This window comes from Aristolochia californica, unplaced genomic scaffold (assembly GCF_029961685.1).
Source record: "Aristolochia californica isolate CCGP_79_NKW_82.1479 unplaced genomic scaffold, dmAriCali1.0.hap1 SCAF_7, whole genome shotgun sequence".
Lineage (NCBI taxonomy): Eukaryota > Viridiplantae > Streptophyta > Magnoliopsida > Piperales > Aristolochiaceae > Aristolochia > Aristolochia californica.
The window spans coordinates 2,026,998-2,043,499 of NW_027182268.1; the positions used below are offsets into that span (position 1 = coordinate 2,026,998).

The 16,502-nt window shown below is 35.3% G+C and overlaps 1 protein-coding gene across 2 annotated transcripts; it reads right to left on the bottom strand.

Moving 5' to 3' along the window:
- Positions 1–1,504: 1,504 nt before the first annotated feature.
- On the bottom strand, positions 1,505–10,992 carry LOC137935930 (chaperone protein dnaJ 16-like). Of its 2 annotated transcripts, none has more exons than XM_068780352.1 (12): positions 10,549–10,992; positions 9,438–9,561; positions 8,935–9,017; positions 8,558–8,669; positions 8,327–8,431; positions 3,240–3,290; positions 2,772–2,852; positions 2,568–2,676; positions 2,342–2,490; positions 2,212–2,265; positions 1,891–2,113; positions 1,505–1,781 (listed from the first exon to the last, which is right to left on the bottom strand). In XM_068780352.1, the coding sequence occupies exons 1-11, from the start codon at positions 10,692–10,694 to the stop codon at positions 1,895–1,897; spliced, it is 1,233 nt and encodes a 410-aa protein (XP_068636453.1). In that variant the 5' UTR covers positions 10,695–10,992; the 3' UTR covers positions 1,505–1,781; positions 1,891–1,894. The 2 variants fall into 2 exon arrangements, with proteins under 2 accessions (XP_068636453.1, XP_068636452.1); XM_068780351.1 differs by having other exon boundaries at positions 2,763–2,852.
- Between the last annotated feature and the right edge of the window lie 5,510 nt (positions 10,993–16,502).

The following is a 16,502-nucleotide window of genomic DNA, read 5'->3' on the forward strand; positions in this document are numbered from 1 at the left end:
AAAGGTTGAATCATTGAACTTAGAAGGGGACCTTTTGTCTGTTTGAAAAAATTTCATGAAATTTTGGCTAAAAATCATGATAAAAGTTTTATGTTTTTAATTGACTTGCTAAACACAAAGACAAGTAAGTCACTTATAGAATTTGGAGACCTATGTTTTCAATCTTGTTATGTAACTTTTTTGGAACGGGTCATTTTTCAACAATTGTAGACCAATTAGACAGTCTTCAATGATTGCCTCTTTCTTCTCTTATAGGTGTTTGACTTCTTTGACTTAGTTGTTCAATGAACAAGTACTACACTTCTCTTTCTCTCTCATGTCTATCTTGACAATGTTTATCTATTCAAATGGCCTTGTTTCTTCTTTTCTCTTCTAGCATCATCTGGACTAGTCATTGGGGGTGAAGGACTTCTAAAGAGGTTTTGCTTTCTCGAGACTTCATGTAAGCTATCTCTCTCCCATTTGATCAGGCAACTGTTGTTGGACCATTCGGAAGGTGTGCTTTCTAGTACAAGTTACTTGCTTGTTGTCAATAATTAGTTTTGGGGTATTTGTATTGTCAAAATATACTTAATATATAACTTAAGTATTTGTTTTCATCAAAATAATTTGAATGGGGATCTTGAGACCAATTAATTCTTTACTTTCATTAAATCACACTAACATAGACAAACATATTCCGCAAAACATTCTATAAGGATAGACTAATTCAAAAAAAAAAAAAAAAAAAAAATTCTTGTTGGATTCTCTTTCAATAGTTTTCTATCCCACCGTGATTTAGTTTCCGAATGCACTAACCCCCTTAATGAATATGTTACCTTGAATACTTCATATAACTTCTACAAGTTCTTATATGCAGAAAAAGGGTCTCCAAAGTGTCTCTAACATCTTTTGTTATTTCCAACTACATCTTTGGTGAATAAATTTGGTCTTCCAAACTATAAATTATCCAATGGATAATCTGCAATCAACCTAATCTATTGATCATCTCTAGAGGTTCATTTGTAAGATGATTGCCAAACTCTTATGATCATAAATCTTTTTATAGGTACTGACCATGGGAGATAATTTTTGCAACCAGACACATTAATCAAACTGATTTTCTATTTTTCAAGTTTGAAATTAACCAAAGTATTAGGATTTTGGGATGAGGATGTCTGAGTAACTTCATACATAATTAATAGATCAAGGTCTGCTAAAAATTTTAGAATCCCAATTTTCATAGACAAAGAATCAGTCAACTATTGTACCAATCTTTGAGACTGAGCCAAAGACGAAGCAAGTGGAAGAAGATGGGAGGAAGGTTCAGATCACTTTCTGGGTCAGTGCCGTGTTTGAGTCAATAAAGCAACGTATAATTACTGTCTTAAAAGGAAAATCGGTCAAGTCGCAAAGCAGTAATAATGGCACTCACAATTCACAGTTACATGCCGTTTCAGCCCGTGCACTCTAAAGATTGAACATAGACACCTCTTCCTGAGCTAATTACTACAGCCAGATGGAATGAAATGAAACCGAATGAAGTGTGAGAAACTGAGGAAAGAATATATGATTATCATCCTTTACAGGAGAGTTCCAAAGCCCTACTCTCATCTCATCCTCTTACCCAAAAGCTGGACAGAAGGCGTAACCCAGATTAGAGATTTAACATTCTTCCATTATACAGGGAAATCCTACAAGAAAGAATATTAACAGTTACAAATACATAGGATGAGTGCATCACCCACAGCTCAAACTCTTTGTTTCGACTTTTCTGCAATGCACCCCAGAGACATCAGAGCCTACAAAATTTTGAAACTTGAATGAGGAGTCCAATTATACAAATTTGATACATCAGAATTTTTTTTAAAAAAAAAGTTAAAAAAAAATGGTGCAAGAAAATTGTCTCACCGTTTCAACAAGGCTTCTTCTTGTCCACTTTCAAGTGGATATTATACCATTTCTTTTTCTTTGGTCTATCCCTTGCTGCAGGTTTCTTCTCTCTTCTGGGGCGTTCTTCCTCCCCCTTCGACTCTTTGAATGATCGGATCTTGCCATTGCTTGAATTTCGTTTCAAAGGTGTAGTAGAATATGAAGCATGAATGGCATCTCTTTCCTTGAGAAGTTCATCTATCTGATAATCAACAAAGACCAACACATCAAATAGTTCAATTTTCTGAATTATAAAATCACTTAAAAAGCACAAAAAATAGATATAATTTCCAAACTCACAGTCTGCATTTCTTGTGCGTATCTACTAGTCATTTCTGTGAATTGCGCCAAGACCTGTCAAAAAGTTAAATGTAACAAAACGGGAAGCAAATAATTCTTTGAGAACACCCACAAGATAAATATAACACACCTCTCTATATTCTGTCTCAAACTTAGATAGTTCAGCCCTTTTACTGAGAATTTGTTCTTCAACAGCCCTAAGCTTTTCTTTTTCTTCTTGAAAAGGTGCAGCACATAGAGCTTCTATGGTGTAGTTTGCACTTTTGAAGAAATTGTCACCTGCAATGCATAAACTAACCAAAATGAACAATCAATACTTTCCATCAAGCAAACACCTTTCCAAGGCAGAAACTGACCATAAACAGCAAAGATATGGGTGCCTCCTTTCAACTCGGTTATTTCACAAAGTTGAAATCCATCCAATTTTTTGAAAAATGCTGTATCAGGATCCTTAGCAGCTGCAATCTGGATAGACCAACTCAAAATATGAGGGAGACAGCACAAAAAAAGGTACACTTAATGGAGATTGGAAGTCAAGAACTCAGGCTTACAGAATTTACTGTTTGATCCAATCTATAAACAGGAAAACAAAGAAAATACATCCCAGCAGAAGTGAACTTTCCCATTTTGGTACTGTCCTCCTGCAACAGTGTTGATTTATACATATCAGCAGTCTAACAAGTTCCATTTGATTACTCTGTGTGTGTGTTAGAGAGAGAGAGAGAGAGAGAGTGGAGCTACATAATTCACACTCTACAAACTCTGCTTTACAGATGAAAAGGAACACATTTTTACCCAGAAAATCCTGAAGAAAGAATCAAAAATAAGATTTTAATTAACATATACACCTAAAACCGATGCCAAGTACAAGGGTACATTCAGCTACAAACAAGCACAAACACTAAATTTGTTCATATTATTATAAGAATTCAAAAAATTGTCAAAATTTTAAAAGAAATTAACAAAAGAATGACCCCAAAATTCCGACATGTGCCCTATATCCAAAAGATATTGAAGAGTAAGAGTACCTGTAATGCAAGGTTCAGCCCGCCATTCTCTTCCTGCTCAAAGTACAATAGCTGCAAATGGATCAAATACATTAGAGACCTACACTACAGCAGCCACAAAATACACAGCACATGTTGCTACTGTCTATAAATGACTTAAACAGAAAGTATGACCATTATCATACATTCATCCAGAAGAAAGAGGACAACTATAGCAAATGAAGTGCTCTCTCCAGAATCCTGTTATTCTTGTCAGCCATTATCCAATCAATAAATGGGAAATGAATACTTATTTTAACTATCAGCATTTTGAACCTCTCTGAGATCAGTTGAAGATTGTTGTAAAATAGACAGATTGAACAGAAATTAAGAAGGAAGAAAGAAGAAATGACAGGAAGAATGAAGAAAAGAGGACAGTGTTGAGTAGCTCCAGGGGGAGGTAAAGTCAACCTCCATTCTCTTTTATTAATCTCAATCAAGTGATACATTACATCTGGACAGAAATGCCCCTCATAAAAGGACTTATACATCAATGAATAAGAAAGGACTTTATGCAACCAGATTTTATAATGTCAACTACACCAACCATAAACTAATAATCTGGACAACCTTGACTAAAATATTACTGAACTACCCATACGTGAAATTACTGAAACACCCCTAACATCTAAAAGTCCCCCTCAAGCTGGAGTATATATGACAACTAATCCTAACTTGGTACAAAAATTACTGAAGTCTTGTTTCCAAAGAGGCTTTGTAAATGTATCACCAATCTGCTCCTTGGTCTTAACATTAGAGGTAACTGCCTTGTCACTATCACTATATCTCTCATAAAGTGAAGATCAACTTCTACATGTTTTGTTCTCTCATGGAAAATAGGATTATTAACAATAAAGATGGTTGTTTGATTGTCACCTAAGCAACATTTGGTCTTTAGAAGCAAGTTTTAACTCCTTTAACATTTGATTGAATCCACGTGATTTTGCTTACAGAATTAGTCATTGCCCAATATTCCACCTCGGCATTGGAATGTACCACTATGTTCTACTTTTTACTCTTCCAATGATCTGAGTTGATATACCTACAAAGGTTTATTCTGAATAGAAGTGGAAGGTACCGTTGAACAATCCATAACTAGAAGAGGTATAGGAGACTCAGTAGCCACTATAGGAGACAGAAACTCGGATGAGGCACTGAAAAATGTAGTTTCAAAAAAGTCACATCTGTTCAAATATAAGTTCTTTTGTCAGCATAATCATAAGATTTTATAGTCTTTCTGAGTACTAGGATACCAAGGAAAATACAGTGTATAACACAAGGAGAAAACTTACCATTTTGTGGGCAAGCGGAATGAACAACACACCCACGTGCAACATCAAACAAAGAACAATCTGGGTTAAGCTCTTGCAAAAATATCTTTCCACTCAAAATCGAAGATGGCATTCTATTAATAAAGACACATTCTGTAAGAATGACATTTCTCCAATTCAATTTTGAGACATTGATCTGGAACAAAACAGCAGGTATTATTTCCAGCAAATGTCAATTTTTATGTTCCACAATCCCATTCAATTAAGTGTATACACACATGACAACTGATGAATAATCCTATGAAAAGCATAGGACGACGGAAACTTATAATTCATGAGCTCAAGACCATTCATCTGATTGAACAATACAAATGGAAGCACCAAATTGAATTTTTATCTCATTGAAAAATTTGACAACTACATAAAAAATTTCATACTTGTTCCTAAGGAGATACACCCAAGTGATTCTACCACAATCATCTATAAATGTTAAAAAATACTGACATCTGAATGTACTAATTCAAATGGAATTTCACTATGGCAGCTATTCAATGGAAAAGAACTTCTATGGTGCTTCCCAAGTTGGAGATAAGGTAGGAACTGAAGTAACTTCAAAAGAAAGGATGTCTCAATCTTAGATGCCAAAAGGTGTCATAACAGCAGCCCTAAGTGTTGTCTGTTGATTATCTCAAACAACATCCAAATGGTACAGGCCTCGTCTCTGATGTCCGGAACCAATCATCTCTCATTACCAAATCCTGAAACACACAATGAAAGGAAAAAATGTAACAGAACAGTTCAATGACTTAGTGATTTGACTTACTATAATAAATTGACTAAAAACTTAGGACCATATAAGACATAAGACTAAGAAAATTGATGTGTTGGTGAACAAACCCTTCATCTATGACGGACAAAAAAAGACCCATTTGCCAACTGAACAGACTTACAAGAAGAGGAGAAGATAAAGTAGAGAACAAGGATGGTGTACCTAACATATGGGCTGATGCCTTAGAATCAATCAAGAACTCATGAGGACTGAGGAGACATGTAGTGCAAACGTACCTAATGTAGCTTGAGTGGCATTGGCTGAAGATGAAGTGTTGGCCACAATAGGAATAGAAGTAGAAATTTTGAGTTGGCCCAATCAATGAAAAAGTTGTCGAATTTCATATTATGAGCTACTAGTAGATCCATGTGTACTTCCAAAGCCTCCAGATATAGCGGAATTGGCCCATGCAAGTTTCCCAAATTTATCCCATCACTTTTAAAGTTATGATTGGATCCACCACAATGTATACACTTTCTATCCCACAGCCACAACGTCGAACTCCACCATCACGACCACATCCTCAACCTTCCCCTCTCCCTCTAGACGTCACAGACCGAGTGGGAGTGGAGGATAGGTTAAGGCAGCAGCATTTGAAGTTTTAGTTTCCATGCTGGCTTTGGATATAACTGCATTTTAAGCTCCAATCACCAATAAGCTTCCTCCGATGTAGGGATATCGTCATCTGCCAACATCTATGCTCATAGTCTCATACTCATGTCCAAATGCTTCCAGAATTAGTGCTCTCTCTCATAATTTAAAGAGTCTATGGTAAAATGATGAAACACTACTATTTCCTCTAACACTCCATGCATTTCTATGGTATAGTCTTTTGCCCCTACAAATAATAAAGAACTTCACATGCAATTCATAGACGCGAGACAAATTGTTCTCTTGATAAAAGATAGACTCAAGAGTTTTCCACATATCTTTAGCAAATGTCATAACTACTTACCTGATTACTGACATGTGTTAAACTTGATGATCCCCTACTTCCCAATCTTCAATTATATTATCAAGAGGATCCTCTCGTATATACTTTGCTTTCTTCTTATCTATAAAAACTTCTTAATAGCACATAACCAATTCAGATAATTCATCCCATTTATCTTAATCGATGTAATCTGATTATGGTCTTTATTTTGTATAGGCTCAGCATTCTTAATGGGAGCGATTGCTTCCCCAGTATCTGCCCTAGTGATGTTCAACAACTAGCAATTATACCATTAACAATATTAGCAAACAAACTATACAAAGCACCTTATAAACAACACCAATTAGACCCAAGAAGGTGTGCGTGGACTCATGTGGGCCCCACACTTCACAAAATTGACGGGGGACGCTGGTGGTGTGCTGCTGCTGTGAGGAAGAAGAGAGAAAGTAGAGGGAGACGAGGAAGAAAGGAGGAAGAGAGGAAGAAGAATGGAAGTAGGGAACCGAGAACGAGGGAAGAAAGAAGAGAAGAGTCGGGGGAGGAAAATTTTCAACTTCATTCATGATACTGATTTCCAAACCTCATGGGTCTAAATAGAGACCCAAAACCCAAGGGATATTTCACAACGACCAAAATACCCCTGATGACAAAAATGCCCCTGAAAATAATACTTCTAAAGATTAAGATATTTGAAGAAAAGTTCAAGACAAGTATTATTATACAAGTACCGTGGACATTTTAGAGTTGAACGATTTGCATAAGTAAATTGGGTCGATTCTCATGATGATAAGAAATCTACCTTTAGTTTTTGTACAATGGTTGGTGGGTTTGAGCAACAGATCTTGACGTGATACATCTTCTTAATGAAAATTGAGTGGAGAAATGAGTACCGATGAAGATGTTCTAGCGTACGAGGAAGGGGCTAAGGAAACGGCCCCAACTTCTTTCCAGAATCCTATAGTAACCTGGCGTAGTAAGAAACAAAGTGTTGCAACTCAATCCAGTGCAGAGACGGAATACAAGGCTACAACACAAGTAGTTAGTGAGTGTTATGATTTCAATCCTTACTTACAAAACTTGGCTTTCCAGTGGAGAACCCCATGCAACTTTATTTTGATAATGAAGAAGGTATTTATATTGCTACAAACTCAATGTTTATTTAAAGGACAAAACACATTGAAATTGACTGTCATGTTATTCATAAGAAACTCAAGACTGGAGTTATTAGTATGCACTACATTCCTTCCAATGATCAGCTTGCAGTAGCTACACTTCCGCAATCATATTTCAAGCTTAGAGTGTTTGATGTCATTGCTCCACCAACTTGAGGGGGAGTGTTGAGAAAATGTGATGTACTTTAGAAAGTCTATGTTATATTATTTTCTCTCTAAGTGGCCAAGGGGCACTATTATAATTTTATCAAGACTTATAAATATAAAATAAGGTGAGAGGAGCAAACCCTAATTACAAAACCTAAGGGAGAGAAGGTCTATCTCTTAAGACTTCGAGTTTTCTCTCCTCCCACTACCTATCTACTCTCCTTTCCTCTTTCTCTCTTCTTCTCCCTTCTTCTTCTTCTTCTTCTTATTCTCTCCTCCTCTTACCACTAGCCTCTATAATGGATTAAGCCCTAGAATCTAACAGAGTACCTCCACAAAGTCCAAGAAACATTATATGAAAACAATAAGTTATGGCAAAAATATGGGTCTCAAATGCATTTTATGTTTAAAAAAATGAAGTAGCAGTGCAGGGGTCATAATCATATCAACCCAATTAAAACATTGATAATGTTCAACCACAAAACTTCAGCATTGAACCAAATAGTAAATGACAAATCTTATCAAAACATTAAAAAAATTAAAAAATAAAAATAAAAGACCAAAAGTTCAGAATTTTTTTATTTGCTGCAGTCTCATCAGATTAAAACAAAACAGATCATTAAAGAATCAAACATAAGTGCAAGTAACCCATAAAGCAGATCACAATACCAAAAATGTACTGCAAAGGGAGCCTCTGCATATTACATTGAACAAACCTTGAATTTGCTTTTGTCCACAGATTGCACTCGACAAACCAATCCGGCCTGTGCTTCTTCTTCTGTTATTGTTACAGAATAGAAGTGAGCAGATTGTTTCTCTACCTGAATAAAATATGGAAGATTAAAGTCATCAACTATGTATAAAACCAAATTCATCAAAAAAAAAAAAAAAACTACGCATAAAACTAATGGCTTGAAAATGGAAGGAAAGGAACAATCCCATCAAACCTTTTTAGATAAAGGCTGACCCAACTGAAGTGGCCGAATAGTCACCAATCCATTTAGAGCGTCCTCCAAAACAGTGGCTGACACTGTTGTCTTGATTGGCACACCAAGTTTACTGCAATAGAGAAATATAATAGCATTTCATGGCCAAGGAGTCACAGTTACCATGGTTAACTTAGCACCGCCTGTGCCTACAAGTTCAATAAATATCCCAATTTCTATACTTGAATAGTCCTACATCAGCTGGTATGGACAATAGAGACTGTAATGGAACTTCTAGATCCAATATTTGTCACTCAAGATATGATATTGACCAGCTATTGGCAGACCACAATGGTAAATTGAGAATGCTCAATACAAAAATGAATCATTAAGGTTACCTGAAAAGGGCCGCAAACATGGTGTTTACAGCTCCAAGACTTGAAAGGTCCAGCTCTAATTCTTGGTTTTCAGATTCAATCGCCTAGGAAGAAAAATACTTCTATAATGACTAGGAGAACATGGCAGTCTTCATTTTGGATAAAAAGTATTTAACTAATACAACAAACAAGAATCTCAACAAATTTACCAGTGATTCAAATTGATGGTAAACAAAATAAATGCAAGAACATAAATTTTAAAAAAAAAGTATTATTAACATTTAATTCCTCATCTCTGAACGATTTTCAGAACTATATGTCATGAGTTACTGCATAGACGAATTATATTCTCACATTAATCAGGGGCAGCAGGTATTATATGAGCATCAAATAACTTGCCTTAAAAAAAAAAAAAAAAAAAAAAAAAAACTCTGCTGACAAGATATTCAAAAAAATACTATTTCAAAAAATTAAACGAATTTTTTTTCTATTTAAAAAAAAAGATATTCAAAACAATAGTGTACCTCAAAGCCAGATGCATCATATTGGCGTCTTTTATCTGGATCAGACAAGATATTATAAGAAAATGTAACCTCCTTGAATACCTCAGCTGCCTTGGGATCATTTGCATTTTTATCTGGATGATACCTGGCATTGTTGATCCAAGAGAAGTTTCAATTAATCGAACGAAATAATAGAGGAATGTCCAAAACCAATAGAGAAAGCAGGTCTACATAATCATAATAAATCATTGAGAACAAATGTCAACATGTAAGCTGTGAAGCAAGAAGAGGGATTAAATCTACAGGATGTGTATGAATTATTAGGGATATCAAATGTTTGCTATCAAGTCTTAACACCACAGTGTCTGCAGCCTCTCAAAAAGACAGAGTTATTTGATCTTCAGTAGAGCATGGAGTACAAATAATGATTATAAAACAAATGAGAGATGTTTGGGCAAGCTACCAACAAATTCCACCAACACCTCATCCGCGAAAGCAAACCAGCAGGGCAACGTAAACAGATGGTTAGCAATATTGGAGCTGCATTAAATTTCAATCCGATATTGGGGCCCAAGCGCTTCAGCTACAGAACAATATTCCTTGATAGATTGCTACACTCGCACCAATAACTTATAAACTTATGAACTAGAAGACGTTCTTCGTATCTGGGAGACCAATTTAAAAATAATAATGATAAAACAATAAATAAAAGGAATTTAAAGTTTTTTAAGACACAGAAAGATCTAACTTCAGAATCCATCACCAAATAATCAGGTCGGTCGAGAGCTTTACACAACCGTAAGAATCAAAACCCAACAAGATGAAGAAGCACAAAGGTGAATTTTTTTTACGAAATAGAGAATATCTCAATGACGAGGAAATGACAAAGAATGCCCTCTGCAAAACTGCAGGTAGCATCACAAGCACCAAGAATAACTGAGAAACGCTCGCAAACCCATTAAACCAGCAACCGTAACAAGTCGAAAAGAGTAATACATAAACATATTTCCAATGCTACAGAGAGGGACGACGAGACAAGCATTTAGGGTATAAGATAACCCTAGACGACGAAAAAGAATCCAACAACCAGCAGTCAAAAAAAAAATTGAAATTTAAAAAAATGAAAACTCACTTCAAGGCCATTTTGCGGTAAGCAGTCTTGATTTCTTGATCCGAGGCATGCTTGGAGACGTCGAGAACCTCGTACGGATCCCTGCGCTGCTGCTGCTTCGCCGCGTCATTCTTCTTCTCCTTTGACGAAAACCCTGGAGCCGGCATTGTGGAATCGAAGCGCAGGGAAATTCTTGACTACAATCTGTGACACGTGACACCACAAACATCCATCAACCGAAAGCTTGAGCTCGTCCCTCGATCGAGCATTCGTTCGAAAAATCTCGAACGAGAGCCGACCTGAAACGGATGGCTAGGGTTTTCTTTTGCCGGTCGACAGAGAATAACTCTGAAGATCTGGTTGCAGCAGCCAGCCAGCAAGATTTACATAGAGAAAGCTGGAGAGGGGAGGGAGAGGATCCTCAGAATTTTTAGGGGCGATTTATAGTCACACGTGGAGAGGAAGTTTTTGGTTTGTAGTCTGTAGTAAACTTGGAACCTTCGTAATTTAAAAACTTGTCGCACCCGACGACCTACGCTGCGCAAGGATGCGAAATGCGCACCTACCGGACGGTGTCGCTTTCGGCGGTTCGGAATCTTCGGACAGTGATGACGGAGTAAAAACAACAGGGCGCGAACCGCTGAGTCGTGAATCGGACATTTTTCCCAATGGGGCCCATTTTGCATGCGTCTCCACCTACGTGAGTTGGGCCTGTCGGCCCATTCTCGACTACGAGCCATTTCAAAAATTCGTGGGCCCCCCATAGTTATAGAGTGGGTACTCACCCCATAGGTTCAGATTTTCGGTTTCACCCTCCAAGTCAGGGGCAGGCATAAAAAAACCTAATTTTTCAAGTCAAGAATGGGTTTCTCTAAACCCAAATGAGGACATAGTATTGGGTAGAGTTTATGAGGATAAAACGGGGATGGGTCAGGTTTAAATTAGGTTTACGGGGATAAGGAAGGTGATCGAGAAGGTTTAAAATTTTGGCTAGTTTATGCCATGGAATTAATTACTATTGCAACAACATGAATGTGAGAAAAGAGTGTGAAGATAAAATGAAAATCTCTCTTATGAGATTCCATTTCCTTATGGAAAAAAAATATACTTTAAATTGTTACACTAATTTGTCTCATTTTGACACTAGAATTTGTACTTGACTAATAAAAGACACATAAAAAATTTGTTCCAAGTGAGTAGGTCGAATCAAGCTGGATGTCTTCTTGCCTCTATTATTTGCTCGAGTAGTTCTAGTTACATGTGTTTTAGTCACCTTTCAATTGCTCCCTTAATGTATGTGCAGGAAGTATCCTCTTTGAGGAACTTGCTACTTAATAGTATAAATTATTTTTTTATTTGAGTAGAAATAGTAATAAGATCTTAGAAGAAAAAGAGCAAACAACCTCGCCATCTAACAATAATTAAGAGAAGATTTTCTTTTGCAAGACCATCGAGCTAGTACCTATCAATCTTTAGGTTGAATTGTCTTTGTAACACATTAAAATATTCATCCATGCAAACAAATTTTTTTATTCCACATGCTAATCCCATATATAAGATAGGGATCAAATCAGGTTATAAGAATCGACAACAGTTCACATAGCATATTAATCCAATATACTTCCAACCCTAAATTCTAAACACTACAATTTGCCTCTCAAATATATCAATGATATTAAATATTTTGAAATAAAAACCAACTTATTAAAATTATTTTAATATTCCAATATTTTTTATATATCAATTCACCTCTAAAATTAATCTAATTTTTAATATTATTTTAAATTATATAGATTTTTATATATTTACTATTATTTGTTATGTATAATTTCTTTTATTTTAATACATAACTAATAATAACTATTATATCTTTTCATATTTTTATATAAGGAAGTTGAAGCTAAAGATTCCTCTAATTACCCAAGATTTTGATGGTAACAAACATATGAATTTGATTATTTGCTTCTAAGTGATTTTTGTGTAGAAAATAGAAAGTTTATGTAAGATCATTTGAAAAAGAACTTGACTCTATACAATAGTAGTCGAGCTCATTTGCAAGAGGTAGAAAACGAATTCAAAAGTTGTTGCAAACAAGTACTAGAAAAAAAAAAAGAGTTAAGTACATGCTCATGTAGTCAATCATACAAGTAAATGAGTCGAGTCTTTAGAGAATCAAGTCAAATCCTATGCTAAAATTGTAGGTGTGTGCCCATAAAGAATAACCCCATATAGGAAGAAAAATGAAGCAATGAGTTGAACCCTATTGAATTTTTGGAAAAGAAAAATACTTCAATAACTTGTTGTAATTTGAATATAATGAGCCTTTATTTCTAATAGAAGAAACCAATAGAATCCAATTACAATTAAACTACATTTATCCCTGTTACACCTAAAGTAACACGCTAAAAGATAAGTCCTAGAGCAATTGAACATCTGAACATAAACAGAAGACTAACATAACTAAAACGCTTTTAATTGAGACTCTTATACGAGACTTCCCTCTATGAGACTCTTGTAAGACTTCATCATAATAATTCTAGCTCTGTGAGACTTCTTACTGTTAGAGTCATGTAAAACTCTTTCATGTCTGCTCTTTAACACTCCCCCTCAATTTGGAGTTTATAACTTCAGTTTGCAATGAGAATGACTTTCGGTCTTCAATCTTCATTGGCTAAAACTTTTTCCTAGATATTAAATCTTCATCATTTGTTCTCCCCCTTTCTTGAGAATTTTGGTCACTAAAAATTACCGCAACATGTGGAACAGAATACCTTTTTCCTGTACTTCTTCTTCTACTTCTCCCCTTCAAGTTGAGGATAAAAAGGACATAGAGACCCAACTTGGACAAAACACAATATGAGAGAAGAAAATTACTTCTAGCCGTATCACAAAGCTCTAAATATCAGTCAATATGGTCATAGTCTGAAACATACTCTGCTCCATTTTAAATACTAAAAAATGGCTCAAATTTAGAGCTCAACAAAGAGATTACTCACTTTTTAAGGGTAGCTCAAACATAAATCACCTCTTGGGTGAAGAATAAAATATTTGACTCAAGTTAAATGTTGGGTGCATGGCTATCCTTTTTAAGTAATGGGTTTAAGCATTACTCTGAAGTGGTTAAAACACAAGAAGATAAACTAAAGAAATACTAGAGGAAAACAACTTTACCTGAAAGGAAGCGACTATGTAACACTCATACTTCCAAAAAAATATAAAATATGACCTTTTTAAAAAAATACTAGGCGAGACTATAATGGTAGAACTTAACAAGTTTAACCAACTATAACTTTTTTTGGGGGTGACCACAATTTTTGGAGTCGATGATGTGTAAGATACACAACCAAGTATCAAAAACACAAAACTTGAAAACAACATCAAAGCAGGAAATTTTTGCATACCTTTAACGAGAACATCATGGAGTGATTAATTATATCCAAAACACTCTAATTAGAAAATAAATTTGGGTAAACAACTAGGATTCTAGGAGAAAATGAAACTCAATTCACACCAATTCATGGAGAGAAAATAAGAAAAAAAAAGTATATTTTATGCGGAACTAACCTTTAGTACTTCTAATATCAATATCTCCCACAATGTAGATCAGAATCACAAAATATTTGTTTCTTAAGAAACTAGACTCAAATATATTTAATTTGATACAAAATTTGACATAAAAAAAAACTCCGTTCTTGAAGTTGTTAAGACTTCTTTATTTTCTTCATTTGGTTACTCAATGGTTGCCGACTCCAGTACAAACATCCCTTTTATATATAGATCAGATTGACATAAAATATACTCCTTATGAAACTAGAGTTTGTAACCTTTTATTGAAGTATAGTTTTTATTCATAAAATATATTTCTTTTAAGAGAAATAATTTGATTATATTTTGCACTTTGTAATTTGGTTGAACTAAGTGCTCTTTCTTCTTTAGTCAGCATGACCATTGCTTCCCATATTGATATCTCCCTCTAAACAACTCAGATTGAGAATTGGTTTAGTGTATAAGAAAATAGACTTATAGATCTATATTTTAAAATTTCATTCTTATTAGAAGATATAACTATAGTACATTGGCATGATGTAATTTTCTCTTGATTATTTTCCCTTTCTCGCCCTTCTTCGGGTAAAGGGTAATTATGTAATTGTAGCTCTTCTCATTGTTATAAATATACAATGAGGGTGAGGGTTAGTCACGTCACTTGACATAATCCTCCTCCCTCCTCATTCCTTCTCTCAACCTCGTCCTTCTCTTCTTCACTCTCTTCTTCTCTCTCGTTCTTCTTCTTCTCTCAAACTACTCCACTCTCGGTTTCTCCTCCTATTTCTCCTTCTCATGTGATCAACAACTTCACCATCATGGGATCCTAAATCCAGCATGGTATCAGAGCAGTGGATTTAGGATCCCCATGTCAAGATAAAAAATTGAAAGGTTCCACTGATCATGCTTCACGTGGAATTCTACTTGTTGATGAATCAGAATTTGTTTTTTTTTCCAGTTGTGCCAAGATAAGTTCTTTTTCTCTTATGAGATTATTGTTGATAGTTTTTTTTAAATCTCTGAAAAATGGTTTTTGGATGGATTTCTAATCTAATTTGAATGAGAAGCTGGTGATTATATTCTTTTCTTTGAAAGTGGTTCATCCATAGTGATTATGCTCGATTTTTTTATTCTCCATGAAAAACTAGTTGAGTTATTGCTCTCTTGCATATTATGTTGATGTTTATGACTGGAATTCGCATATGGATGAAGGTTCACTATATTTTTTATTGGCATATGAGCTTGCTTTTTTCTGATTTTTTTAGTTATTATATCGGGTAGTTGTTGCTCTTCTTGTTTTTTCCCAAAGAGCTAGAAAAAAGACCATTGTAGAAGGTGTCGAGCAAAACTTTTTTGTTGACAAGGTTGCTGGTTCTTTGCAACAATTTTTGGTTTTCATTCACTGTATTATCCTCTTTGGAAACTTACCTAAACAATTTGAGGAAAGTTTCCTTGTTGAAGCAAGCCAAGAGGTGTTATTTTAAGGGAAGAAAGTGCTATTGTTTTTGGCTGATTTGAAGTTTTCTCTTATTAAAAGATTCAATGGTATTTATTTTCTAATTGGTTTAAGGAATTAAGAAGAAGAGATTGTGATTTTTCAATTGCTAAGTGGGACATTTGACAAAGAAGGCAAGTTTCCCTCTTTAAAAGATAGAGTTGCATTCTGATTTGAGTATAGATTTGATTTGATTTGAGATGATAGCGAAAAGATAATATCGCTGAGAAAAAATTGGGGGTATTAAGTCATTTTTGTAGTGTCCTCTCCTACTCTAAAAGCTCATCACCTCCACTAATTCCACTCTCTTACTCTTCCAAGAGTCCTAACACAAACCTACCACTTTCTCATGCCATACAAAATCTTCCAACGACAACTCTACAACGTCCCTAAAACATTAACACTATCCTTGAACCCCCTAGGACCCAAATCCATAATCCCATCCTCACCAGCCAAATTCCATACAAAATCTAACTATAATTCCCATATAGATGGTCTAGTAGGCTCCTCAGTCTCAAAGAAAGCTAAGCAACATCCTCTCGCATAACCAAGTTCTTTATATAGTCGATGTGAGGATTCGGGCCAATCGAGGACATCCTTTGCACGTCCAATTGGAATGTAGAAATTTGTGGGAAAATATGTTTTCCATTATGAAAGTAGTATCGATCATCATGAGAGTATGTTATCAACTTCCGAGTCTGGTGCCCCCATCAACCTCTAAATTGATTCGACCAAAGGATTGGGCATCAGACTGGGCTATGAGAGGGACATGGGTGTTGGGAAACTCTCTTAACATTTTGTAGCATTAGTCATCTCCCACCTGTTATTAATGTGGAAGAGTTTTGAGTGATTAATAGAAGAGTTTTGTGGGCTTATGATGACAATTTTCTAACAAACCTTCATTTTTATCACAAAAAAAAAAAAAAAAATTGTTAAT

Bases quoted from the DNA above. Each gene is read 5' to 3' on its own strand.
- LOC137935930 (XM_068780351.1), bottom strand. From the start codon at position 10,694: ATGCCGGCTCCAGGGTTTTCGTCAAAGGAGAAGAAGAATGACGCGGCG. The intron at 9,562-10,548 runs GTGAGTTTTCAT...CAACAATGCCAG, and splicing joins TACCGCAAAATGGCCTTGAA to GTATCATCCAGATAAAAATG. The intron at 2,853-3,239 runs GTACTCTTACTC...ACACTGTTGCAG, and splicing joins GGCTGAACCTTGCATTACAG to GAGGACAGTACCAAAATGGG.